The sequence below is a fragment of the Labeo rohita genome, chromosome 12, assembly GCF_022985175.1.
Source record: "Labeo rohita strain BAU-BD-2019 chromosome 12, IGBB_LRoh.1.0, whole genome shotgun sequence".
NCBI lineage: Eukaryota > Metazoa > Chordata > Actinopteri > Cypriniformes > Cyprinidae > Labeo > Labeo rohita.
The window spans coordinates 8,109,209-8,135,363 of NC_066880.1; the positions used below are offsets into that span (position 1 = coordinate 8,109,209).

The 26,155-nt window shown below is 37.5% G+C and overlaps 1 protein-coding gene across 4 annotated transcripts; it reads left to right on the plus strand.

Moving 5' to 3' along the window:
* The first annotated feature begins 35 nt into the window (after positions 1 to 35).
* On the plus strand, positions 36 to 20,561 carry sec24c (SEC24 homolog C, COPII coat complex component). 4 transcript variants are annotated; one of them, XM_051124150.1, is made up of 24 exons: positions 36 to 183; positions 3,781 to 3,971; positions 5,654 to 5,659; positions 5,814 to 5,925; positions 6,124 to 6,293; positions 6,378 to 7,151; positions 7,334 to 7,476; positions 9,803 to 9,914; positions 10,032 to 10,159; positions 10,255 to 10,393; positions 10,486 to 10,601; positions 11,046 to 11,170; positions 11,268 to 11,459; positions 12,382 to 12,475; positions 12,685 to 12,801; positions 12,986 to 13,156; positions 13,260 to 13,356; positions 13,543 to 13,688; positions 13,827 to 13,965; positions 14,840 to 14,958; positions 15,075 to 15,254; positions 15,338 to 15,529; positions 15,765 to 15,854; positions 18,578 to 20,561. In XM_051124150.1, the coding sequence occupies exons 1-24, from the start codon at positions 179 to 181 to the stop codon at positions 18,716 to 18,718; spliced, it is 3,699 nt and encodes a 1,232-aa protein (XP_050980107.1). In that variant the 5' UTR covers positions 36 to 178; the 3' UTR covers positions 18,719 to 20,561. The 4 variants fall into 4 exon arrangements, with proteins under 4 accessions (XP_050980107.1, XP_050980103.1, XP_050980105.1 ...); XM_051124146.1 differs by lacking the exons at positions 36 to 183; positions 5,654 to 5,659 and adding an exon at positions 8,053 to 8,121 and having other exon boundaries at positions 3,826 to 3,971; positions 5,807 to 5,925; XM_051124147.1 differs by lacking the exons at positions 36 to 183; positions 3,781 to 3,971; positions 5,654 to 5,659 and adding exons at positions 4,176 to 4,262; positions 8,053 to 8,121 and having other exon boundaries at positions 5,807 to 5,925.
* Positions 20,562 to 26,155: the final 5,594 nt, after the last annotated feature.

The following is a 26,155-nucleotide window of genomic DNA, read 5'->3' on the forward strand; positions in this document are numbered from 1 at the left end:
CATGACCGGATGTGGACGTGGCATATATTCACAGTTCTTCCGGTGCGCGTGAGGAAGGGATTAAACGTCCGTCTCGCTGCTCTCTTTCCGTGAAAGAACGGCAGCACTATCGCGTTTACCGGCGTTCAGAACCGGAACGGCGTCCTGACGACTCGTTCGTTAACCCATCGAGCTGTTTATGAGGTGAGCTGTCAACTGGCGCTGGATAATTGTTCTTTTATTTGATTATTTATGTTCCTGTCACTGTTAGCCTAGCTTAGCACATTCACCGCGAGCCGCAGCGTCGAGTCATATCTGAGTTTAATTCATATTTAACACATTAAAGTGTCACATTTTGATGTAATTCATACGATGTAAGAGCTTATTAAGGTGAGATATGTGTTGGCAGACTCGGCGGGACATTTCCTGGTTCTGTTTTAAAAGCCAGCAATGATAAACATCCCAAATTAGCTTAGCAAGACGTGAGAGAGTGAGTGGATTTAATGTCCTCATACGCCACATAGTGATTTTAAAATGAAGTCATTTATTAAAACGTGTGTGATGTAAGTTAGTGGCCCAGTTAATAGTATATTATAAAGTTTTAATAGCACATGTGTAGTTGCTGCAGTGCATCTGGTTGAGTATGTTATGATTTTGTTTCTCAACTTCTTGATTGACATTTCAACTTCAAGTGTCTTAATGGCATCATCTTAGTTTATTTTTTTAGTTTTATTGTTTTACCAATTTAATGACCCTCTCAATTGCTTATATTTTTCAAATTTATATGTGTGAAAGTGAAAGCATGACACTGCTTTCAAAAAAAAAAAAAAAAAAAAAAAAAAATATATATATATATATATATATATATATATATATATAACTTTTTTTTTTCAAATAAGCAGAAAAGGATGTTAATCTACAACATCAACACACTAAACAACTTTAATTCAAGTTTCTGTAAATACCCATTAAAAAGAGAATTTCTCATGTGTTTTTAAAGTAAATTATTGGGTAGCTATGGTAACTGGCATATGTTTTCTTTCTAAACCACGCCCCCTATATATGAAGGTTTGTCTGATGTACCTTCATTTCACTTTTTTTTTTTAATAATGCTGCTTTTTAAAGGCTAAATAAATCAGCTTTCCATTGATGTATGGTTTGTTAGGATAGAAGAATATTTGGCTGAGATACAACTATTTGAAAATCTGAAATCTAAGGGGGCAAAAAAAAAAAAAATCAAAATATTGAGAAAATCGCCTTTAAAGTTGTCAAAAAATAAGGTCTTAGCAAAGCATATTGCTAATCAAAAATTAAGTTTTGAGATATTTACAGTAGGTAATTTACAAAATATTTTCATGGAACATGATCTTTACTTAATATCCTAATGATTTTTGGCATAAAATAAAAATTTTGACCCATACAATGTGTTGTTGGCTATTGCTGCAAATATACCCATGCTACTTAAGACTGGTTTTGTGGTCCAGGGTCACAGATGGACAAGCAATTTTTTGCGGCACGTGCTTGTTTGATCATCACTGTCTTAAAGCCATAGGGCATAAAACCAGTTGCTTGATCAGGAGTTTCCATGTCTGCTGGTTTCCTTTATGTACCGATGTCACTCATGTTGTGATCTTGTACATGACCTGTCTGAGTATATTCAGGCCATCCAGCAGGCCTGTCATTTCATTTCAGACAGATAGATGGAAAATGAGCATGTTTATCTCTGGAAGTCCTCGCACATGGGATGCTGTATACTATTACGGTATCCATAGCCTTGAATTATTCAACATTATTCAAGGCTGCGTTGTGCTAACACTCCTTTGCTATGCTACATGCTAGAAATTAGGAGTTGTAGTTTTAAAGCAGATTTATTAAAAAATATAACTCTAGATATTTCATAATTGCTGTTAAATCAACTTTTCCATCTGTATTTTGTGTGTTCTTTTGTAACATCTATTAAGAAAGCAAGTGTGCTGGCAGTAGTTGTCATTTGAGTCCACTCCAGTCAGCTTCAGTTTCATTGATGTTTGTGAAATTGATATGTGGGAGACACTATTAAACACCATTATAATAAGCAGCTTCAGGAGTTACTCAAGTAAGCTGTTAGACTAGTAGTGAGTTGAAGAGTCTGTTTGGGGTGGGTGTGGATCACAAAATACGTCAGATGTCTGTTATGTACTGTCAATGTTATTAGGGTGTGCTTTCTTTGAATGTAGGTTATGTTTTTGAGTATTGGGTTTAAATCGTATTAACCCTATACAGGCCTAAATTTACAGGTTGAGAGGTCATGCTTCAATATTTCACAGTTTAAAGCTGACACTAAAACAGGAAGTAGCCTCCGATTATTAATTTCAAACTTTTTTCATCAACGTGATAAATTCCTCGAACTTTTCATTTTGGCTTACGATGCCTACTAGCTCTTGTAGACTGTTGGGTTAATACTAATTAATAACCTAATCTAAACTCCTGCCAGTAGTTAATTCAGCCGTTTCATGCACTGTAAAACAGATTATTGAAGTATATTTTGTCAGAAAATACTGTTTCAGTCTTTTACTTCTAAATTCATGTTTATTCAATGTGTTAATTGATGTTTCTTTGTAATTTATTGTGAAATTTACCAGCGACGTCTAAGAGAAATTTGTTTAAAGACTAATTTTACGTGTGTGCACTCCTGTTAACGTTAATTTATTATGATGTCGAGATCATCCTAAGGGTGAACTTGACCTCCACATATACATTCATGATCCGCTTTCATTCACTTCTGTCTCTGTTTTGGTTTGCAGTGCCTATTTTTTATGATCCAATGAATTCCATTTGGATAAATAAAGGTCAAAAGTTGTGAATATTACTTTATGGAGCTTAATATTACTTTATCGATAAGATGATCACTACCAGTCTCAGATTTTTAATGTATTTTTTTTTTTTTAAAAGAAGTCTCTTCTCACCAAGCCTGCATTTATTTGAACCAGAGTACAGCATGAACAGTAAAATTCTGAAATATTTTTACTATTTAAAATAATTTTCTATTTTAATATATTTTAAAATGAAATTTGTTCCTGTGTCAAAATTGAATTTTTAGCATCACTTTAGCATTACTCCAGTCACATGATGCTTCAGAAATCATTGTAATATTCTGATCTGCTGCTCAGAAAACATTTTTTGTTACTATTATGTTGAAAAGCTGAGTAGATATTTTTTTCAGGTTTCTTTGATGAATAGAATGTTTAGAAGAACAGCAATAGAAATAGAAATGTTTTGTAACATTATAAAAGTCTTTATCATCACTTTTGATCAATTTAAAGCTTCCTTGCTTAATAAGTATTAATTTTCTTTACTTTGGATGAAATAAATGACTTTTGACTGGTAGCATACATTGACACTAATAATTCCTCTGCAGTTCTAAAGGAATCACTTTTTCATTTTATACAGGCATTAGATCTTTGCTAGAATCGGAATTTGATTCTGATTCCTACAATTAATGTGAAATTCTCCTGTGATTTGTTTACTCATCAACTTCCATGTGTTTGCTTTTTAAATACCCCAAAGCTTTTCCAGCTTGAAGGGTGAAACAGCTTTCCTGGCAAATTTCTCTTTTTATGTCAACATTTGCTGCACAGGCCTGAGCTTAAATGATTAGTCAGGAGTTTTGCTGCGCCAGCAGTCCAGCACCACATGTCTTTAGACCCCAGAAAGCATCAGAGAAACTAACAAGACCTCTTAAGCTCTTCTCACAGCAGTACCTCATAAATATAGATTTACTCCCTCGCTTTCTCTTTATCCTTTTTTCCCCTGTTTCTTCAGAGTTAGGGATGAACTGAGAATGAATGTCAACCAGCAACCTCACATGGCCTCTCCATACGGGCAGCCTCAGCCTGGATATCAGGGCTACCCCCAGCCTGGATATGGGGGTGGCCATGTGCCGTCAGGATATCCAGCTCAGTACGCACCTTATAATGGGCCAGGCTCTGGCTACCAACAAGGTCCACCACAAGGTAAGGAGGGTGAAAGTACAAGATAAATGGTGACTGGTTAAGGAAATGTGTTTATGACAGGTTATTATCATTTAATGTGACCTTGCAAGCAAAGAAGAAAGTGGCAGTCAGATTTCTCCCTCCCAGCTTCCTCGTTTTACCTTTCATCTCTTGTTTTCACATTTCATTCCCATTTTTCACGGCTCTCTCTTTCTTGTATTGCAGGATATTCTCCTTATGCAAGCTTTCCCTCTAAGACTCTCGCAACAAACTTAGTCTCTGACCTGTCCTCCTCCTCTCCTCTTGACCTAGGTAACTGGTTTAATTCTGCTTAGCAGCCTGTCCTTTTCCCTATTCCCTGCAATTCTTTATTGACTGCAGTGTGTGGGACGTCTGGGCACTGTTGTGGAAAGGCACACAGGGAGAGACTGTCATTCTGCTTGGCTATTTCCCCCATTATCTCTTTTCTCAATACTTTATGTAAATAATCAAAAAATAGTATTTTAATTATCCTTTCTTGATCAAGCGATCTTTCATTCCCTTACATGTGAATCACAGAAGTTGTTTGTAGTACTAGTATACAGAGTCCAAATTTGACACTGGCTATGTGCCAAATATGAGTAAAATTGAGTCGATACAGAGTTGTGCACACATTTGGCTAGTGACATTACAAACAAATGCAACTTAATACGTGGATTATCTTGATTTATATCTATACAAACCATTCATTTCTACATCAGAAATGTCTCTAGAATGTATCTATTTCTTGTGTTGTGACACTTCAGTGGAATATGCCTCACACCAAGCCTAGTTTTTGTCACTGTTATGCAAGGGGGAAAAAAACAGCAAAATAATCCCATCGTCATAAAGGGAAAAAAAATGTTTTAATGACTCTTCTGACCTATAATATTTTCCTTCCCTTCTATTCATCTTAGGTCCCATATTTGTACAGCTGTTTATTCTTCTTAATAATGTCATAAGTAGAAAAAGAGAGAAAAGGACTAACAAACAAAACAAACAAGTCTCCATATTCTAGGCTGCATTATAAATTTGCTGCATCATTTTCTTATAGGATTAGTTCACTCCAGAATTAAAATGTCCTGATAATTTACTCACCCCCATGTCATCCAAGATGTTCATGTCTGTAAAAATTAAGGTTTTTGAGGAAAACATTCCAGGATTTTTCTATATAGTGGACTTCAATGGGGATTGACGGGTTGAAGGTCCAAATTGCTGTTTCAGTGCAGCTTTAAAGGGCTCTACACAATCCCAACCAAGGAATAAGGGTCTCATCTAGCGAAAAGATCAGTCACTTTCTTAAAAAAAAAAAAAAAAAAAAGTATATACTTTTTAAACTACAAATGCTCGTTTTGCTCTAGCTCTGAATTCATGACTTTATGAATTACGTAGTCATGTTGGGAAAGTCATCATAATCATACATAATGTGTGAAGTTGCGTCACAGAGCTAGTGCAAGACAAGTGTTTTTGGGTAAAAAGTATATAAATGTTTCCTTTTTTTTAGAAAATGATCAATTGTTTCACTAGACAAGCCCTTTATTCTTTGAGTGGGATCATGTAGAGCCTTTTGAACCTGCTGATACCAATTGAAGTGCACTATATGGAGAAAAGTTATGGAATATTTTCCTCAAAAACCTTATATTCTTTTCGACTGAAGAAAGAAAAACATGAATATCTTTACATAGGGATGCGTAAATTGTCAGAAAATTTTAACTCATGAGCGAACTAATCCTTTAAGTTAAATGACTTTATTGCTCAGAGTTAATCATAAAAGTTGGAAATAAAACGTGTGCTTTTGGGATAAACTATTTAATTAATTATTGCTGGTTCTGCTAAAGGTATGAGGGGACCCCCCCACCTCAGGGGCACCACCTGTCTCAGGTGCCCAGAATTATTCTCAGTTTGGGCAAGGAGAGACTCAGAATGGACCACCTCCAATGGGTGCTCCACCACAGAGGTCAGTGACCTGTCAAATCAGCACATAACCATGTCCTTTCTATCATTTTTTTCTTTCTTAGCCTATGTGTTGCCTGTTAACTGATATTACAGAAATGGATTATAAATAATTTAACGAATGCAAAGTGAGTCTTGTATGCATGTTTTTTTGCAGCATTGTCATGTTTCTTACTTTGATCTTCTCTTATTGCTTGTTTAGGCCTCCAGTGTCTCAACCTTACACTCCAGGTGCAGTGAATCTGTCTGGTCCTCAACCCCCGTACGGCCAGCAGTTTGGAGCTTCACCTGTCAGCATGCAGCAGATGACCAATCAGATGGCCAGCATGCAGGTTGGCTCGACTGCACCCTCCCCTGCAGGCCCGGGCTATGGTAAATAACTCCTAGAGTTAAAAGTGTAACATCATATAAAGATCTAGAGCGTCACTGTGACAATTTGTTCTTTCTTTTGTCTAGCCCCTCCCACTGTGTCCCAGGCTGCTATGTCTGTTCCCTACACACCTGCAGCTCCTCCTACATTCCCACCTGCTTCTACTGCTCCCTCACAGCCTCCGCCTACTGAAGCTGTAGCTCAGGCTCCTCCTCCACAGTCCTACTACAGAGCTCCACCACCTGCCCAGCAGCCGTTCCCAAATGCTGTCCCACCTTTCTCCTCCACTGGCCCCACTCAGCCCCAAGCTCCACCACCTGTTTCTCCACAGTCCTTCCCTCAAGCTCCGCCTGTCTCTCAGCCTCCTTTTTCCACAGCCCAGGTGCCCCCAGGTCCCACCCAGTCATACGGAGGCCCACTTCCTCCAACACAGCCCTCGTTCCCAAGACCACCACTTCCCACCTCACAGCCCTCCACGTTCCCTGCAGGTCCACCACCCAGCTCAACACCATCTCAGCTCCCAGGGGTCATGCAGCCCCAACCACCAGTTTCCCAACCCTCACCCTACCACTCAGGTCCCCCTCCAACCTCTACTGGGTTTCCACCACAAGTTGGTGCTCCACCAAGGCCTGGAATGCAGGGCCCTCCTCCTATGACGTCGCAAGGGCCTCCTATGGCATCACAAGGGCCTCTTATGACATCTCAAGGGCATCCTCCTATGGCATCACAAGGGCCTCCAATGGCACAGGCTAATCATGTACCCCCTACACAACCTGGCATGCCACCTGGTCCTATCAATGCTTCCCTGTCAGGGCCACCACCACAGCCAGGAATGCAGGGATATCCTCCGCAGCAAAATGGTGAGCATCAGTTAAATATTACTAATACCATTAAAATAGTGTTTTTAAGAAAGCTATACAGGTTTAAAACAAGTAAATATTTTTATTTTGCGGTGAACTAACCATTCAACAGAGCTAATTCATTCCCCAGGTTTTGATTTTGTGAACTGATTTGCTTATTATTTGCATTATTTCCCTACTAGGTGCTTTTGGGCAGGTCAGAGGTCCTCAGCCTGGTTACACAGGACCATATCCTGGGCAGCCAAATTATGGAGTTCCACCCGCTGCACCTGCTCCAGCACCATCCGCCCCAAAAAGGCTTGATCCTGATTCTATCCCAAGCCCGGTATGAACAATCCAGATCTGACATGCATATACACACACAAGATCACTGCCCACCATACCTTTTCCCACACATCTATTGTGTTGCTCAAGTGTGTTTTTTAATATATTTATCCATCATTGTCAGTACTAATGCACTTGCATACGCATTCACACATAGACGTACACTGTCAGTTTATAAAATAAATATCTATGTAAATAGTTGTGTGACGTGCTTGTGTTAAGAAAGGCTTCGCTCTGGAGTCTCCTGTGTCTGATGTGCATGCACTATGGCGGCTATTAATAACAGTAACATCCAGATTCGTGGATTTTTCAAGGCTTGAAAACTCTGCACGTGCCGCCTCGCAATAACTGCACACATGTTGCTTATATTGTCTGCTAAACAGTGTGATTTAATCATCAGTAATTCTAGGCTTGAAAAAAAAAAAAAAACAGAGGAACTGTAACTGTGGTTACACTTCTGTTTATCTTCTTTGCTCTTTCTCTCTCTTTTTTTTTTTTTTTTTTTTTTTTGTTTTGGCTTCTCTCTCTATCCTTCTTCTCTCTTATAATTTGCTGGCTAAATTGTTAAAATGTAAAGCAAGCCTCTGACATGCCGCCTGTGCAGAAAACAAGACATAGAATAGACCCAGACGCAATCCCAAGTCCAGTAAGTGCCTCGTGTCTCTCTGCCGTTCTGTGTTGTTTTCCTGTATCCCAATTTCTCTGTTCTTTACTCATACGGATGCCAATGACTCTGTCTAGATGAACAGAATATTTTCTTGTTCATATAGAGCTGACATAATAGCTTCTGTGTACCAGACACATCCTTAATAATTCTTAAAGGCATAGTACACCCAAAAATTAAAATTCTGTTGTCATTTATTAATTCACATATGTGATCCTGGACCACAAAACCGTAAGTAGCACAGGTATATTTGTAGCAAAAGCCAACAATACATTGTACATATAGCCAACAATACATTGTATAATATATTGTATGGGTCAAAATGATTTTTTTATTTATGCCAAAAATCATTAGGATCATGTTTCATGAAGATATTTTGTAAATTTCCTACCGTAAATATATCTCAACTTCACTTTTGATAATATGCATTGCTAAGAACATAATTTGGACAACTTTAAAGGTGATTTCTTTCAGATTCCAGATTTTCAAATAGTTGTATCTCTGCCAAATATTGTCCTATCCTAACAAACCATATATAAATGGACCGCTTATTTATTCAGCTTTTAGATGTATAAATCTCAATTTAAAAAAACTGACTCTTAGACGACAACTTTGTATCTTCTGTGAAACAGAAAAGGACGATTTTTTTTTTTTTTTTTGTCTATACAATGGAAGTCAATGGTTTGATTCCCAAATTTTTTCAAAATATCTTTTGTTTTCCACAAGGAAAAGAAAGGCATTCAGGTTCGTAATGAATGAATTTAGATTTTTGGGTGGACTGTCCTTTTTAAATCATCATTGATTCTGGATAAATGACTTGTACTATTTCTTTTGTTTTTTTGTTTTTTGGACTTTTTTTTTAGACTGGTCATTGGTGTCCACCCAAAACCGCTCGTATCTACACTCCTGCATGCAATATAGTAACAGCGTGTGCATGACTGACACGTTCGTATTTATGGTTTATTTGGCTGTCTCTAATAAAAGCATTGTGGCCCATCATTTAAAGGTATATTCTGGGATAGATGCTACTCAAGCTCTTTGGGATGACAAAAGGGCAGTAATAGAGCTGCAGGATTTACGTAATTTTAATTGCCAACCTGGATACAACCTGGACTTTCCCTGATTAAAAAGTCAATGGGGCTTTTTTATTGGCTTTTGTATTGTTGCAGAAACTAAGTTGAAGTTTATGATTTCTACATGTTTTGTTCATCAAGATAATCTCCATGAGTAGGGTATTACTGATATATTTTATGTCTTTTAATTGCAGATCTTAAGGCGTTAAACCAAAAACATTGACTTTGGGATCACATATTTAAAATCTTAACTCTTTCTTGGGTTTAGCACTCATACCTGCAGTACTCTATGCTCTTGTTGTGAAAGTCTGTGGGACTGCTCAGTAAAAAAAATGTTTGATATTCGAGCTAAACTGATGGGGACTGCATGTATCGGGTGTTGTCGATGAAGCTTAACTTATTCAACCCTGAATATTCCTTTAATCTGTTTTAGATGATCAGATGTGGCTCTAATTTATACATTTACTGATCCTGTTTGGATTAGTTCTATACGAGCATAAAGAGGTTTAACAGGTGAAAGGTCAGGGTGTGTTGTTTGTTCATAAATGAAGGTGTGTCACTCTTTCATAGGCTGTTGTTTGCTTTCTCAGATTCAGGTTATCGAGGATGACAAAGCAAACAAGGGAAGTGAACCTTTTACTACAGGGGTCAGAGGTCAGGCCCCACCTCTTGTCACCACCAAATTCCAAGTTAGAGATCAAGGTAAAAATACAGATTAGATACTTGGATGGAACCGGAATTACGGAATACTGTACAGTGCATGTATGTGAAACAATAAGCTTTATTCCAAATAAATGTATTATATTAATCTCTCCAAAGGGAATGCAAGTCCACGCTACATCCGTTGTACAGCCTACAACGTGCCCTGCAATTCCGACATGGCTAAACAGTCCCAGGTGCCCTTGGCTGCTGTCATTAAACCCCTGGCCCCTCTGCCTGCAGATGAGGTAAAATACAAGAACTACAGCATGTTGTTGTTTTGCTTTAAAATAATTGCAGGAGGGTTTGTAGGTAATGGCATGTCATTCCTTTTTACTCCCAGACACCACCATATCTTGTGGATCATGGAGAAAGTGGTCCCATCCGCTGTAATCGTTGTAAGGCCTATATGTGCCCGTACATGCAGTTTATCGAAGGTGGTCGTCGTTTCCAGTGTGGCTTCTGCAGCTGTGTCACCGAGGGTTAGTAATGCTACGATAGCATGTTTATCATGTTGAATTCATCCTAATTGACATCTAACGTTTTGGTTTCTGTTTTCCTTTCCTACTACTAGTGCCTCCCCATTACTTCCAGCATCTGGATCACACAGGGAAGAGGGTGGACTGCTACGACCGACCGGAGCTCTCGATGGGCAGTTATGAGTTTATGGCTACTGTGGACTACTGTAAGGTACAGTATATGTTTCCATCTTGCCATTACAGTCTCACCCAAAAATGAAAATTCTGTCATTAATTGCTCACCCTCATATCGGCCCGAACCCGTAAGACCTTCGTTCATCTTCAGAACACGAAGATATTTTTGATGAAATTCAAGAGCTTTCTGCAAGGCTCCCACCATGGTCAAGGCGGCACCGAATCATTGTAAGGACGTTATTAAAATAGTCCATGTGACATCAGTGGTTCAACCATAATTTTTTTTTAAAGTTATAAGAATACTTTGTACTGTGCAAAGAAAACAAAAATAACAACTTTATTCAGTGATCTCTCCTGGGTTTGGAACGACATGAGGGTGAGTAATTAATGACAGAATATTCATTTTTGGGTGAACTGTCCCTTTAAGAAAATTCTGTGCTGATATGTATGGGATGTAATTTTAAATATAATTTATTGACAGAACAATAAGTTTCCTCAGCCACCAGCCTACATCTTCCTGATTGACGTGTCCTACAATGCTGTGAAAAATGGCATGGTGGGAATCGTATGTCAGGAGCTGAAGACACTGTTGGATTACCTGCCAAGGTAAGAGTTTAAACAAGAAGCAGTACAATCAGAATAACAAAGAACATTAATTCATATTTGTTGAGCAATTGACATCGCCTATTTATTGTTCCTGCAGAGAGAATCCTGATGTGGAATCAAACATTCGAGTTGGCTTCGTCACCTACAATAAAGTGCTTCATTTCTATAATGTGAAGGCCTCCCTCGCACAGCCACAGATGATGGTTGTGTCAGATGTGGCTGACATGTTTGTGCCCCTACTGGATGGATTTCTGGTCAATGTCTCGGAGTCCAGGGTGGTTATTGAGAGGTAGGCTTCAGTTTTTGTACACTACAGTATAGGGCTGCACAATAAATTGCATGCGATTGTCATGCACATCTCGTCAGTAAAGCCAGTTCTGTGATTAGTAGTAAATCTCCATCACCTGCATTCAGCTGGTGTGGCAATTAAACACAGAGCTGTAGATCACGGACAAGCTATGCTGTATCGTGTTCATAATCGCAGATGAATTGCATTAATATTGTGCAATATTTGTACTATTTAAAATAACTGCCTTCTATTTGAATATATTTTAAAATATAATTTATTCCTGTGATCAAAGATAATTTTCAGCATCATTACTCCAGTCATATGATCCTTCTAATATGCTGATTTGCTGTACAAGAAACATTAATTATTATTATTATTATTATTATTATTATTATTATTATTAACAGTATTTAAAACAGTTGAGTACTTTTGTTTTTTTGAATAGAAAGATCTAAAGATCAGCATTTATTTGACTTTAAAAGCTTTTGTAACATACTCTATTTCATTTAAAAGCTTGGAGTCAGTATATTTTTGGGGGGGGGAGAAATTATAGAAATTAATACTTTAAGTATTAATACTGGAGTAATGATACCAAAAATTCAGCTTTGAAATCACAGGAATAAATTACATTTGACAAAATATTTACATGAAAATCAGTTATTTTAAATAGTCAAAATATTTAACAATTTTACGTTTTTTGCTGTACTTTGGACCAACTAAATGCAGGCTTGGTGAGCAGAAGAGACTTCTTTAAAAAACATTAAAAATCTTACTGTCCAAAAACTTTTGACTGGTAGTGTATGTGTTATTGTAACATCCATATTTAAGTACAGTTTATCTATTTAAGCTAGTGTAAAAGCTAGGATACCAGATTTTTTTTTCACCATCAGTGTGTGATTAAGAAAATGTGTGTTGCCCCCAGTTTGTTGGATCAGATCCCTGAGATGTTTGCGGACACACGGGAAACCGAGACTGTGTTTGGGCCTGTCATTCAGGCCGGGCTGGAAGCACTCAAGGTATTTAATCTCATTGCATCAGCGCAAGTTTCATAGTTCACAGTCAGTGTACATCATATGAATGTTAATGATTCCCACAATGCACTGTGATTCAAAGTGATGTCTTGTAGTAATTAAATGGAGTGTTTCTTTATAGTGTTAATGGAAGAAACTTGGTTTTTCGGAGTGGAATCATTCGGTAACAGTGACATTTCTGCTTCGTCATCTAGGCTGCAGACTGTGCTGGAAAGCTCTTTGTTTTTCACTCGTCTCTTCCCATCGCTGAGGCTCCAGGCAAACTAAAGAACAGAGAGGATAAGAAACTAGTGGGCACTGATAAAGAAAAGGTATAATGACTTCTTCCTCTCAAATCTGTACTGCTCTTTACATTGTCTGTCTCTGATAAATGCAATATTGAATGCACAGCAGCAGTTGAAAATGTTTTGTTTCCATTGGGAATTTAGTTGGTAGTTTTAAAGGACCCTCTCCATACGGCACATTGTGAAATTCCCATCTCCATTTCTTTTGCAGTCGTTATTCCAGCCGCAAGTTAGTTTTTACAACACTCTAGCCAAGGAGTGTGTTGCACAGGGTTGCTGTGTGGACCTCTTCCTGTTTCCCAACCAGTATGTTGATGTAGCAACGTTAGGGGTGGTTCCCACTTCAACGGGTGGCTCCATCTACAAATACACCTACTTCCAGGTAAGAGAGAACTATACAACCTATTCATTAATACCATACATGACCAGAGGAAATCTCCTTAACCAAAATGCACTGTGATTATACACACTATGGTTTGTTTCAGGCTCCATCTGACCAGGAACGTTTCCTCAACGACTTGAGGAGAGATGTGCAGAAGCAGGTGGGCTTTGATGCTGTGATGAGGGTCCGCACCAGCACAGGTGAATACACAACTCTGTACATGCCATTTACCTACCACAGTATATTTATTCACTACCGATTAGAAGCTTAGGGTCATCTAGTCATGTAACCTTCATCCACTACCTGTTTTATGTTGCATTTTTTATCATCAGTTTTTAATGTACACATATATAATGGAGTTTAACTTGTGTGTGGTGCTGTGGCAGGTATCCGGGCGACCGACTTCTTTGGTTCCTTCTACATGAGCAACACCACAGATGTAGAGCTGGCAGGACTAGACTGTGACAAGACCGTTACCGTGGAGTTCAGGCATGATGACAAGCTCAGCGAAGAGACTGGAGCTCTAATGCAGGTGTGTGTGTGTCTGTGTCTAGTATTGCGCACACACGTGAACTGCCAGCTACACTGAGTTCAGTCATCTCAACATTTAATGACTTCAGCTGTGCTGACCTTTTTTGTCTGTACTCTCTTTCTCTCGCTCTTCTTTCAGTGTGCGGTTCTGTACACCAGCTGCAGTGGTCAGCGACGACTTCGGGTTCATAACATGGCAGTGAACTGCTGCTCTCAGCTGGCAGACCTGTACAGGAACTGTGAGACTGACACCATCATCAACTTCTTCGCCAAATATGGTGAGTCAAACCACACACATCCTCTCACACCGCTCGGATAAACACCGTCTCACTGCTTCCTGCGCTAGCATTCTTGGGCCAGCTTTTACACCAATGTAAAATTTTATTCTTTTTTAAAAAAAATGTATTTACTTATTTGTGTTTTTAGGGGGTTTTGTTTCAGTTTTTGTTGTTGTTTTCAAAAGATTGTTGTTGTTTTTTTAATGTATTGATTACTTTTTATCTCTTTTATTTATTTATTTTAGCTTTTGTTTTGGTGTTTTGTTTTGCTTTTTGTTAATGTTTCTTTTTTTTCTCTTTTTTTGAAAATAACAGCTCCCTTTCCAGTCTCTTAACTTCATTTAATAATACATCATTGTCTTATTTTTGTTTGGTGTTGTTTTTTGCATTTTTTTTTTTTTTATTATTATTATTTTATTATTATTATTATTATTATTATTATTATTATTATTTGATTATTTGCTTTTTTTATTTATTTTTTTATATTCATTTTATATTTTATTTTTTATTTATTATTTCACAGCTTTTGGTGTTTTGTTTTGCTTTTTGTTTGTTTGTTTGTTTTTTGTTGTTGTATTTATATTTGTTTAATTTTTCATTAAATTTTTTATTTATTTAGCTTATATTTTGAGGTTTTGTTTTGCTTTTTAATTTATTTTTGTATATTAATTTTATTTCAAAAGCTTTTGTTTTGACATCTTGTTTTGCTTTCTTTCTTACCTACCTCTTTAGCATCTCAGTGGAGGCTGAGATGTTAGTTAACTGTATGTAATATAGCCATTTTCATGTAAAAGTTTTGAAGATAGTATACGTTTTTTTAAAGATGTGTTCTGGGACCTGAGTTTATGGATTATATTCTTGTATGTGTTTACAGCATATCGAAGTGTACTCAGCAGTCCTACCAAGAATGTACGTGACAGTCTGGTGAATCAGTGTGCACAGATCTTAGCCTGTTACCGCAAGAACTGTGCTAGTCCATCTTCAGCAGGGCAGGTAACTATGAAAAATAATAGTGCCATAACCAACACAAATACTATTTATTAAAGATTAAATATCTTCCTACATCCTGCATTTGGTTGATAATTTCTTATCTGTTTGTCTGCGTACAGCTGATTTTACCAGAATGTATGAAGCTGCTGCCCGTGTACCTGAACTGCGTATTGAAGAGCGACGTTCTGCAGCCCGGGGCGGACGTCTCCCTGGATGACCGTGCCTACCTGAGACAACTGGTCAGCACTATGGATGTATCTGAGAGTCATGTGTTCTTCTACCCACATCTGCTTCCACTGGTGAGGGACAAACACAATAATATCAGCCTGTTTGATATTGTAATTGAGCTGTGATGGTTATGATGTTCTCCGTTCTTCTACAGCAAAAGCTGGATGTTGAGAGCATGTCTCTGCCTGTGGCAGTGAGAGACTCAGAAGAGAGGCTGTCTAGAGGAGGAGTGTACCTGTTAGAGAACGGACTGAACATTTTCCTTTGGGTGGGAGTCAATGCACAGCAGGAGCTGCTTCAGAGCATCTTCGGCACAACGGCCTTCAGCCAGATAGACCCCAACATGGTACGACCCCTTATAAATGCTGAGAAAATAATATGCATGCATAATGCAAATAAATAAGTTAGGTTTTTCCTCATACAGAAGCAGTTACATAGCTCTAGTATTACTTATGAGCACATATGAAACTTGAATCCTTTGCCTAGGATGCTTGACCTGTTTTTGCATGTTGCACTTCATGTTTTTTAAACTATGATGTGAACATTGGCGATTTTTTTTATTGTGTGTTTTGCTGATTTAGACCTCTCTGCCGGCTTTGGATAATCCTTTTTCAAAGAGACTGAGGGAGATTATCGAGTCGGTCAGGGCACAGCGCTCACGATACATGAAGGTAAATACGTTACAGGCCTTGATATTATGCTTTTGCAGATATCTGTCATTCAAGCAGCTGAAAAGATTGTTTACTTCCTTGAATGCTTGGATCACTTTTGTTGATTTTTTTTTTTTTTTTTTTATTATTATTATCTCAGTACAATAAAATTATAAGCAGATGAAAGAAGCATCAGGATGTCAAGATAATCCAGGAATTATGCATGACCTTGATTAAGGGGGAAAAAGGGAGTAGTTTTATGTCCAGATTAATGTTCGTCTGTGATTATTGGTCACTCGTGATTATAGGGTGACACTTGAGTTCTTTAAAAAATATATATATATTATTTTTATTTTTTTTATTTTTTTTAATTTACACTGCTGTTCAAACATTTGGGATCAGTAAGATTTTTAATTTTTTTTTTTTTTTTTTTTTTTTTTTTTTATGCTGATCAAGGTTGCATTTACTTCATACAGTTTAAAATTATGGTTTTCTATTTTAATGTGCTTTAAAATGTAATTTATTCCTGTAAAGCAAAGCTGAATTTTCATCAGCCATGACTCCAGTCTTCAGTGTTACATGATCCTTCAAAATCATTCTAATATGCTGATTTATTATCAATGTTCGAAACAGTTCTGCTGCTTAATATTTTGTTGGAACCTGTTATTGTTTCATTAGGAGTTTTTCGATGAATAAAAAGAACAGCATTTATTCAAAATAGAAATCTTTTCTAAAAATATACAGAGAAAATCCTTTGAAATATCAATGTTCCCGAACAGGTACATGAAAAGTGCTTGAATTAATTTTTTCAATAAGCACACATCTTTTCACACAGTTAAATTAATCATACTTTTTTTTGCCTTTTTCAGTTAATATCATAAAACTATCCAAGTCAGTTAAACCATTGTGTCGCAAAATGATTCACTGTTTCGAAGCGCTCCAATCAGGTTGCGTAGCATGAATCATTTGATTCAGATCAGGACTTCAAATCACATATTGCAAATCAATTTATTTAGATCGGGACTTCGGAGCGGTCTTACAAATCATTTGAGTTAGATTGGAAATTTGTGTATCGTAAATCATTTGGTTAAGATCAGGACTTCATTTTATTTGGATTAGAACTTCATGTAGCACAAGTCATTTGATTTAGATTGTGTATCGTGAATCATTTGATTCAGATCGGGACTTTAGAGCGTGTAATGCGAATCATTTTATTTAGATCAGAACTTCGCGTAGCACAAATCATTTGACTCAGATCAGGATATCGGAGTGAGCAAGTATTGCAAATCAGTTGTTTTTGATCGGAACTTGTGTAGCGCAAATCATTTGAGTTAGATTGGAATTTTGGGTATCGTGAATCATTGTTTCAGTTTGGGACTTCAGATCATGTAGCATGAATCATTTGATTTAAATTGGAACTTCATGACGGATTTTTGAATCATACCACGAACTGAATGAATCAGTATCCACACTCCAATTCCTGATCTAAAATGATGATTCGCAAATCATAATTCAGATCGGGATTCCAGAGCCGGTTTGCAAATCTTTTGCTTTGATAAGAACCGTGGAGTGCAGAACACGATTCATTTGATTCAGATCAGGAGTTCGGTGCGGGTTCGCGAATCATTTGATTCAGTTTGGGACTTTGGAGTGCGTATCATGAATCATTTGTTTTCAGATCAGGATTTTGGAGCAGTTTTGCAAACCTTTTTTTCTATATATATATATATATATATATATAATATTTATTTATTCTTCTTCAACGGGAAAACTTTAAACCATAAGATTTCTAATTGAAGTCCTTGAAAATCAAAAACAGTGCTTGAAAAGTCCTTGAAAGTCCTGGAATGTAATTTAACACTGTACAAATCCTGGATATAAGTCGTGGCTATTACTTGTTTATCAATAAAAGTATTCATTTCTTTAAAAAAAAAAAAAAAACTTAACAAAATTGACTGACAACAAACTTAAATGATAGTTTATCCACCTTATTTTTCCCATAAGAGTGGGTGCAGCCATTTGTAAATTTTTTTTTGTGTCTGGCTTCCGGTTTCATCCACTTCCAGCTATTTTTAGTTGCACAAAAAGCTCGTTTTGCTGCTTGATATTGCAAACTGGTATGTCTTACCATATTATTTTAATGGATTATCTTAATTATGAACACACTGGTTTGTAGTGCAAACTGTTTTACTGTTATGGCGGATTATAAACCGGACGTCTAACACATTACCAGAAAACAGCTTACTTCCGCATTGAAAAATAAGGTGGATATTGTAATATAAAAGATTTTTATTTTAAATAAATGCTTTTCTTTTTAACTTTTTTTATTAAAGAATCCTGAAAAAGTATAGCAGATTCCAACAAAATATTAAGCAGCTGTTTTCAACATTGATAATAAATCAGCATATTAAAATGATATTTGAAGGATCATGTGACACTGAAGAATGGAGTAAATATGTTAAAAATCAGCTTTGATCATGGTAATAAATTACATTTGAAAATATATTCAAATAGAAAAGTTGTTTTACATTGAAATACTTAATAATAATACTGTTTTTTCTGGATTTTTGATCAAATAAATGCAGCGTCGATGACCATAAAAAACGTAAAAGAAAAAAGAAAAGAAAGAAAGAAATTCTTACAGATCCCAAATGCTGCTGTTTTTTTTTTGTTTGTTTGTTTTTTTTTTCCAAACCTGTCCAAGACTAAATAAATATCATTGTAAATAATCGTTGTCTTTTCAGCTCATGGTGGTGAAACAGGAAGACAAGCTAGAGCTGATCTTCAAGCACTTCCTGGTGGAGGATAAGAGCAACAATGGTGGGGCCTCTTACGTGGACTTCCTGTGTCACATGCACAAGGAGATTCGTCAGCTCCTGAGCTAGGAGCATCAGGTCCCTCTCCCCTCTCCTCCCTTGGCTCTGTCCTCAGAAGCGCTTTAACTTTTTATTTAACATAATAAACAAAATCCCTTTGCCCATCATCTTCTCTCCCTCAAGTATAATCTCATCCACGTGACTCTTGAGGAAGAAGCCACCTTGTAAAGGAAATGTCGCTCCGTCAGATTACGGTGTTCTTTTGGTTTTAGTGGTGGAAGTTTTGACCCAACCTTCTCCTCCTCCTCTCTTTTCGATGACAGGCTTGTGAGACTATGTGTGTGCGCGTGTGATAGAGAAGGAGATAAGCTGTTGATACCGCTCTACAGCTGATCTGGGATCAGGTTGTGAAGCCTTTGTGAAAGGAACATCTTCAGAACAGCTACCAGGTTTTAGAGTGTGTTTGACTGTGAACGTCGATGTTGATTGTACTGGGTGTTCTGTGAGAAACACTAGCACTGATTAATGGTCTCTAGGTACCGATGACAGACAAATAACCGCATTAGAAATTAATCTAGACCTACTCGGAATACAGTGAAATGAAATCCTTTATCTTATTCCTATATGAATCGAAAGATGTTTTTAGAACAAATTAGATTCATGTCTATCCGATTATTTGTAATTTCTCTGCTTAATTTCTGTTTCCCTTTGATTATCTCTCAACCTTGGCCTTACCGATACCGTCTCTCCTTTTTCATTCGTTATTCTGTTGTCTAATTTTTTTGTCATTTTCACCTTTTTAAAGTGTGCAAAAAACCTAATAGACTCTATGGGAGTGTGAAGTGTGCTGTTAATCGTTCAAAATGTCTTTTACTCTGAGAAAACATTTGAAATAAAAGTCTATGCATCAACTTATCTTTAAAAGAACAAGGGAGAGCTGTTCAAAAGCCTGAGCCGAATGTTGCGCTGCTTTTCTCCTTGCCATCGCCCTTGTTTTCTATAAGAAGCAGATATGCCTAAACTGATACATTAGTGGCGTTTCAGCGTCCTGGTGAAGAATGTGGATCCCTGTGGATGCCCGGACAGGGAATTGAATTTCAGATGAGCCTCTGTGGAGGATGGGAGTTGTCAAAACTCTATAGATGGTTTAGTAATTGGGCAAGCATTCTGGCATTCATTCAGTTCCCTATTAAATTCTCTCTTTTTTTTTTTTTTTTCTTTACTGTGTGGTCTGTAAGAAACCTGTATACTACATTTGCTTGTTCATGTATCATTTATGATTTAATATTATGTTCTAAATCTGTTTAAAGGAGCAGGTGGCGTCTCTCTGCTCTAGGGTATTAATCTTTGTGCAATGGAAGCCTGTGCTGAGAGTGGAGTGCGGGACTCATTTAGAAACTGACCATTTCTAACCGGTTTTCCAAGCGAGCGCGTCAAGCACATGCGGAATTGTGACCTTACAAGCAATCAACACTGAATACCTTGTCATCACATTTATTACATGTACAGAATTAAAAATCACATTTTAAAAATGATGTCAAGCTAGTGTGCTTTGTTGAATCTTTAAGTGATCTGCATATGATGTTTGGGTGGGTTGAAGAATTATTCTTTTTTTTCTTTTTTTCTCTCCCCCTCTTAGTGCTTTTACAAGCTCATATTCTGAAATATATCTTTATCTAATATTACAAAGCTCTTTTATATAGAAGGGTGAGCTGGTGTGTGTTTATCAGAGGTGTATCCTAGTGAGGTTCTCTTTAGAATGGAGGGATCAGCCTTTGAGTTTACTTTTTTCATGTTTGTGTTTGTCTTTAACCCATACATGTTTTTGTTGGCCATAGACTCCTCAATGTCTTTCAGAGTTGTCTTCTTGTTTCATCTATGCCTCCTGACTGCAAATAAATACCTATATCAATTAACTGATTGACTCCTGCGCTCTTACAAATCCATCACCTTATTCTTCAACGCGAATGTAAGCCTATGGGCGACACTTCCGGTTCATTAGCCGCTATGGGGAAATAACAAGAAGAATAACGATGTCACGATAAAACTGCACTACAGAACAGTGTGTTCATAATTTTCATAATTAAGATGCAGCAAGCTGCAATATTAAGCAGCAAACGAGCCGTTTTGTACAGCTAAATTTAGCTAGATGAATGAGACCAGAAGCTAGACTCATAAAATATACAAATCGCAAAAATAAGGTTGATATGCAATTTACTTGATTCCGTATTAAAACTATATGATCAAATGCTGCAGAAATGTGAGGTAAAAGTCAAGCAAAATGCACGTTGAGATTTGAGTTCTGGCCTAATTTTGATGTATTTGTTTCGGATGAGGTGGATCTTGTGTCGTGATCTCTGATCTTAATCCCGGCTCAAAGCACATTCCGTGTCCAGAGCACGATTCTCGCTTAAAATAAACCTTAAGCTGTGTTATGTAACCGAATGAGCCGGACTTTAGGAGGAGTGATGTGATTGTTGCATTAAAGGTGTTTTTATTAACGTGGTTTCAGAGTTATAAGCATCGTGGAGGCACGTTTTACACAGACGACCACTATGTATACTACCGGTCAAAAAGATTGGGGGGTCAATTTTTTTTATTTGGAAAGAAATTGATTTTATTCATCAAGGACGCAGGGTTAGTGTTGCCAAGTATGCAGTTTTCCCGCGGAATTCGCCTATTTTAACACTGATGCTGCAGATTGTGTTTTATGCCCACGGTTTGAAGAGACCCCAATAATGTGATATTTTGCTCCTGGAATGCGAATTGTATCAGGAGAACCCCCTCGAAACGCGATTGGACTAGTTTTGAGTACCAACTGGGCGAGTTTTGTTGTGAAAACCTGGCAACCCTGCAGTAAATTGACCCTTCGCAAAGGCCGCAGTGGAAAATACATTGCGCCGACACACAAGACAAAACAGGTTATTTTAGGTATGAAGTCTCAGCTTTCAAATTTTGTCATTTTTCAAAGAATTTAGACATTAAATACAGTTTTGTGTCTCTTCGTTGTGTCGTGAGTGGTGACAGATCGCTGTGACTAAAATGGGAGATTCGGCGTTATGATTGGTCAGATCGCTTGTCAATCAAACTCCCTGCGAAGGGTTAATTGTAAAAAAAAAAAAAGGTGTAAATTCATTTATATTTCATTACTAAAGATTAAGAATTAATAAGTCAAGTCAAGTCAAGTCACCTTTATTTATATACCGCCTTTAACAATACAGAATTGTGACAAGGCGGCTGTACAGTATTAAATAGGAAACAGTACATCAAGGCAAACCAAAGGCAACATTAAACACTCACATTATAGGTAAAGGTAGTTAATCAAAAACAATAAAATAAAATGCAATATTGTGTTAAGAGAAAGTGTCCCCAACTAAGCAAGCCAGAGGCGACAGCGGCAAGGAACCAAAACTCCATCGGTGACAAATGGAGAAAAAAACCTTGGGAGAAACCAGGCTCAGTCGGGGGGCCAGTTCTCCTCTGGCCAAAGTTCCCGTGGTCTTGTGCCGACAGCCGTCTAGGTGATGTGGTCTTCAATGTGGATCCGTCTCTGGGGCTCATCTAGTTGATGTGGACTCCGCTGACATTCAGGGCTGTAGAGGTCGTCTCTAGGTGCTGATCCACCGTCTGGGCTGGGTTCGGACTGGATCCGGGGACTGCAGTGACCATCTGATCTGGATACGGACTGGATCTGGTGGTTAATGTGACCTCGGAATAAGAGAGAAACAGACTAATATTAGCGTAGATGCCATTCTTCTGACGATGCACCGAGTACATCGGGTGTTATGGGAAGTGTTCCCGGTTCCGGTTGACCTAATTAGTGCAGCCTAACAATCCTTTAACGGATTTGAATTATAAGAATGTGGATTTGTTATGTGTAAGCAAGGTTAAAGAGATGGGTCTTTAATCTAGATTTAAACTGACAGAGTGTGTCTGCGTCCCGAACATTGTAGGGTAGATTGTTCCAGAGTTTGGGTGCTAAATAAGAAAAAGATCTGCCGCCCGCGGTTGATTTTGATATTCTCGGTATTATCAAATTGCCAGAGTTTTGAGAACGCAGCGGACGTGAGGGACTATAATGCGATAAGAGCTCACTCAGGTACTGGGGAGCTAAACCATTCAGGGCTTTATAAGTAATTAGCAAGATTTTAAAATCTATACGATGTTTAATAGGGAGCCAGTGCAGTGTAGACAGAACCGGGCTAATATGATCATACTTTTTGGTTCTAGTAAGAACTCTAGCTGCTGCATTTTGGACCAGCTGGAGTTTGTTTATTAAGCGAGCAGAACAACCACCCAATAAAGCATTACAATAATCTAACCGTGAGGTCATAAACGCATGAATTAATGTTTCAGCATTTGACATTGATAGCATAGGTCGTAGTTTAGATATATTTTTGAGATGGAAAAATGCAGTTTTGCAAATACTAGAGATGTGGTTTTCAAAGGAAAGATTACCATCAAATAGCACACCTAGGTTCCTAACTGATGACGAAGAATTGACAGAACAGCCATCAAGTATTAGACAGTGTTTTAGGTTATTACACGCTGAGGTTTTAGGCCCAATAACTAACACCTCTGTTTTTTCAGAATTTAGCAGTAAGAAATTACTTGTCATCCAATTTTTTAACTCAACTACACAATCCATTAGTTTTTCAAATTGGTACGTTTCGCCAGGCCGCGAAGAAATATAGAGCTGGGTATCATCAGCATAGCAGTGAAAGCTAACACCATATTTCCTGATGATATCACCCAAGGGTAACATGTAAAGCGTAAAGAGTAACGGCCCTAGTACTGAGCCTTGTGGTACTCCATACTGCACTTGAGATCGATATGATACCTCATCATTTACTGCCACGAATTGATGGCGGTCAGATAGATACGATTTGAACCATGCCAATGCACTACCACTAATGCCAACATAATTCTCAAGTCTATTCAAGAGAATGTTGTGGTCAACAGTATCAAACGCAGCACTAAGATCCAGTAGCACTAACAGAGAGATACAACCACGATCGGATGATAAGAGTAGATCATTTGTAACTCTAATAAGAGCAGTCTCAGTACTATGGTACGGTCTAAAACCTGACTGAAAATCCTCACAGATATCATATTTCTGTAGGAAGGAAGATAACTGTGAGGATACAACCTTTTCTAATATCTTCGACAGAAATGGGAGATTCGAGATAGGTCTGTAATTAGTTAATTCGTTGGGGTCAAGTTGTGTTTTTTTAATTAGAGGCTTAATAGCAGCCAGTTTGAAGGTTTTGGGGACATATCCTAATGACAGTGATGAATTAATAATATTTAGCAGAGGATCTATGAGATCTGGAAGCATCTCTTTTAGTAGCCTAGATGGAATAGGGTCTAGCATACAAGTTGTTGGTTTAGATGATTTAACAAGTTTATACAATTCTTCCTGACCTATAGTAGAGAATGAGTTGAATTGTTCCCCAGGAGATCTATAGCGCACTATCTGATGCAACACTGTAATTGACGGCTGCATAGTGACAATTTTGTCTCTAATTGTATCGATCTTAGAAGTAAAGTAGTTCATAAAGTCATTACTGCTATGCTGATGGGCATAGTCAGTGCCTGTTGGTTCTTTATTTTTTGTTAACTTAGCCACTGTATTGAATAAATACCTAGGGTTATGTTTGTTTTCTTCTAAAAGAGTCGAAAAGTAGTCAGATCTGGCCGATTTTAACGCTTTTCTGTACGATAGGGTACATTCCCGCCAAGCAGTACGAAAAACCTCTAATTTTGTTTTCCTCCAGCTGCGCTCCATTTTCCGGGCTGCTCTCTTTAGGGCGCGAGTGTGCTCGTTATACCACGGGGTCGGACTATTTTCCTTAATCTTCCTTAGGCGCAGAGGAGCGACCGTATCTAGAGTCCTGGAAAAGAGAGAGTCAATAGTTTCTGTTACTTCATCAAGTTTTTCTGAGCTATTGGACATGCTGAAGAATTCAGATAAGTCAGGAAGATTACTTAGAAAGCAATCTTTTGTAGTAGAAGTGATGGTTCTACCATACTTGTAATAAGGAGTTGAATTTACAGTTTTAGTTATCTGAAGTATACACGAGACTAGATAATGATCGGAGATATCATCACTTTGCTGCAGAATCTCAACGGCATTGACATCAATTCCATGTGACAGTATTAAGTCTAGAGTATGATTTCGACAATGAGTGGGACCTGACACGTGTTGTCTAACTCCAATAGAATTTAGAATGTCTGTAAATGCAGCTGCCAGCGCATCATTTTCAATATCAACATGGATGTTAAAGTCACCTACTATTAAGACCTTATCTGTAGCCAACACCAGCTCAGATATAAAATCAGCAAATTCTTGAAGAAAATGGTGCCCTGGTGGCCTGTATACAGTAGCAAGTACAAACGTCATAGGGGATTTATCATTAACAACTTAATTTCCCAGAAAACAGTGACAAAATTTCTTCTAAAGGATTTCTTTTTCGTGTATTCTGAAGAAGAAAATAAGTTATACAAGGTGGAATGAAATTGAGATGAAATGATATTTTAATTTTTTGAGTGTACTGTCCCTTTAAGGGATTTTTTTTTTTTTTTTTTTTTACTATTTGTAGTCTTTTTCTCTCTAGAAATTTGGTGACACAAGAAATAACATACTTTGCATTTCACTTACAATGGTTTAGTTCTTTGTGAATGTTTTCCAACCTTTCTCTAAGCTTTTAAATAAAACACTGTTTTGCTACTGTATCTTTAAAATTATATGTAAATGAGCTCTGTTATGATTGGAATGTTTATGGGGGCTCGTCTTGGTGTATTTGTGAGAAAAGTAGCAAATCTGATTCATGAATAAATCGTTCTTTTAGATTCTGTCAATCAGAAAGTCAGATTTAATCAATGAATCACTTGATTCAGTTCACAAACCCATCTGAATGATTCATTCACAAATCCAGGTGATTCACTGATATTTACAAATCTTTACAGACTTAAATTTCTCACACAAAACTACTGTATGGCTTTAGACATCTTAGAATATAGTGAACAGGATTTATGAACCATTTTATACATGCTTTTATTGCACATCTGAATCCTTTATTGAAGCTTCAAAGCCTTCATTTCCTGTTCAATGTAATTTCCCAAAAACAGTGAGTTGGATTTTTTTCTAAAGGATTTCTTTTTTTCGTATTCTGAAGAAGAACGTGTTTTCATACAGGTTTGGAATGAGAATGGGATGAAATGATATTTTAGTTCCCTTCAGTTGGCTTCACTACAACGTTACATATGGGAACTCGCTTGAGAGTCCAATCATCTCCAAGCCTTATTCAAAAGGCCAATGAACATTCATGAACATTGGCTTAGTGTATTTGCATGCCGAGCCACTCCCCGTATACACGGGTATATAAGAAGGCGGCGTGGTAACCACTCATTCAGACTTTTGCTTTTGAGCCTCGTCTTCTGGAGCCATTTAAAAAAAAAAAAAAAAGATTTGGCAACCCTCATTCAGACTTTCTTTTGGGAGCC

Coding starts and splice junctions, on each gene's coding strand:
- sec24c (XM_051124150.1), top strand. Junction 12,802..12,985: donor TGGGCACTGATAAAGAAAAG/GTATAATGACTT, acceptor TTTCTTTTGCAG/TCGTTATTCCAGCCGCAAGT. Junction 15,855..18,577: donor AGCGCTCACGATACATGAAG/GTAAATACGTTA, acceptor TTGTCTTTTCAG/CTCATGGTGGTGAAACAGGA.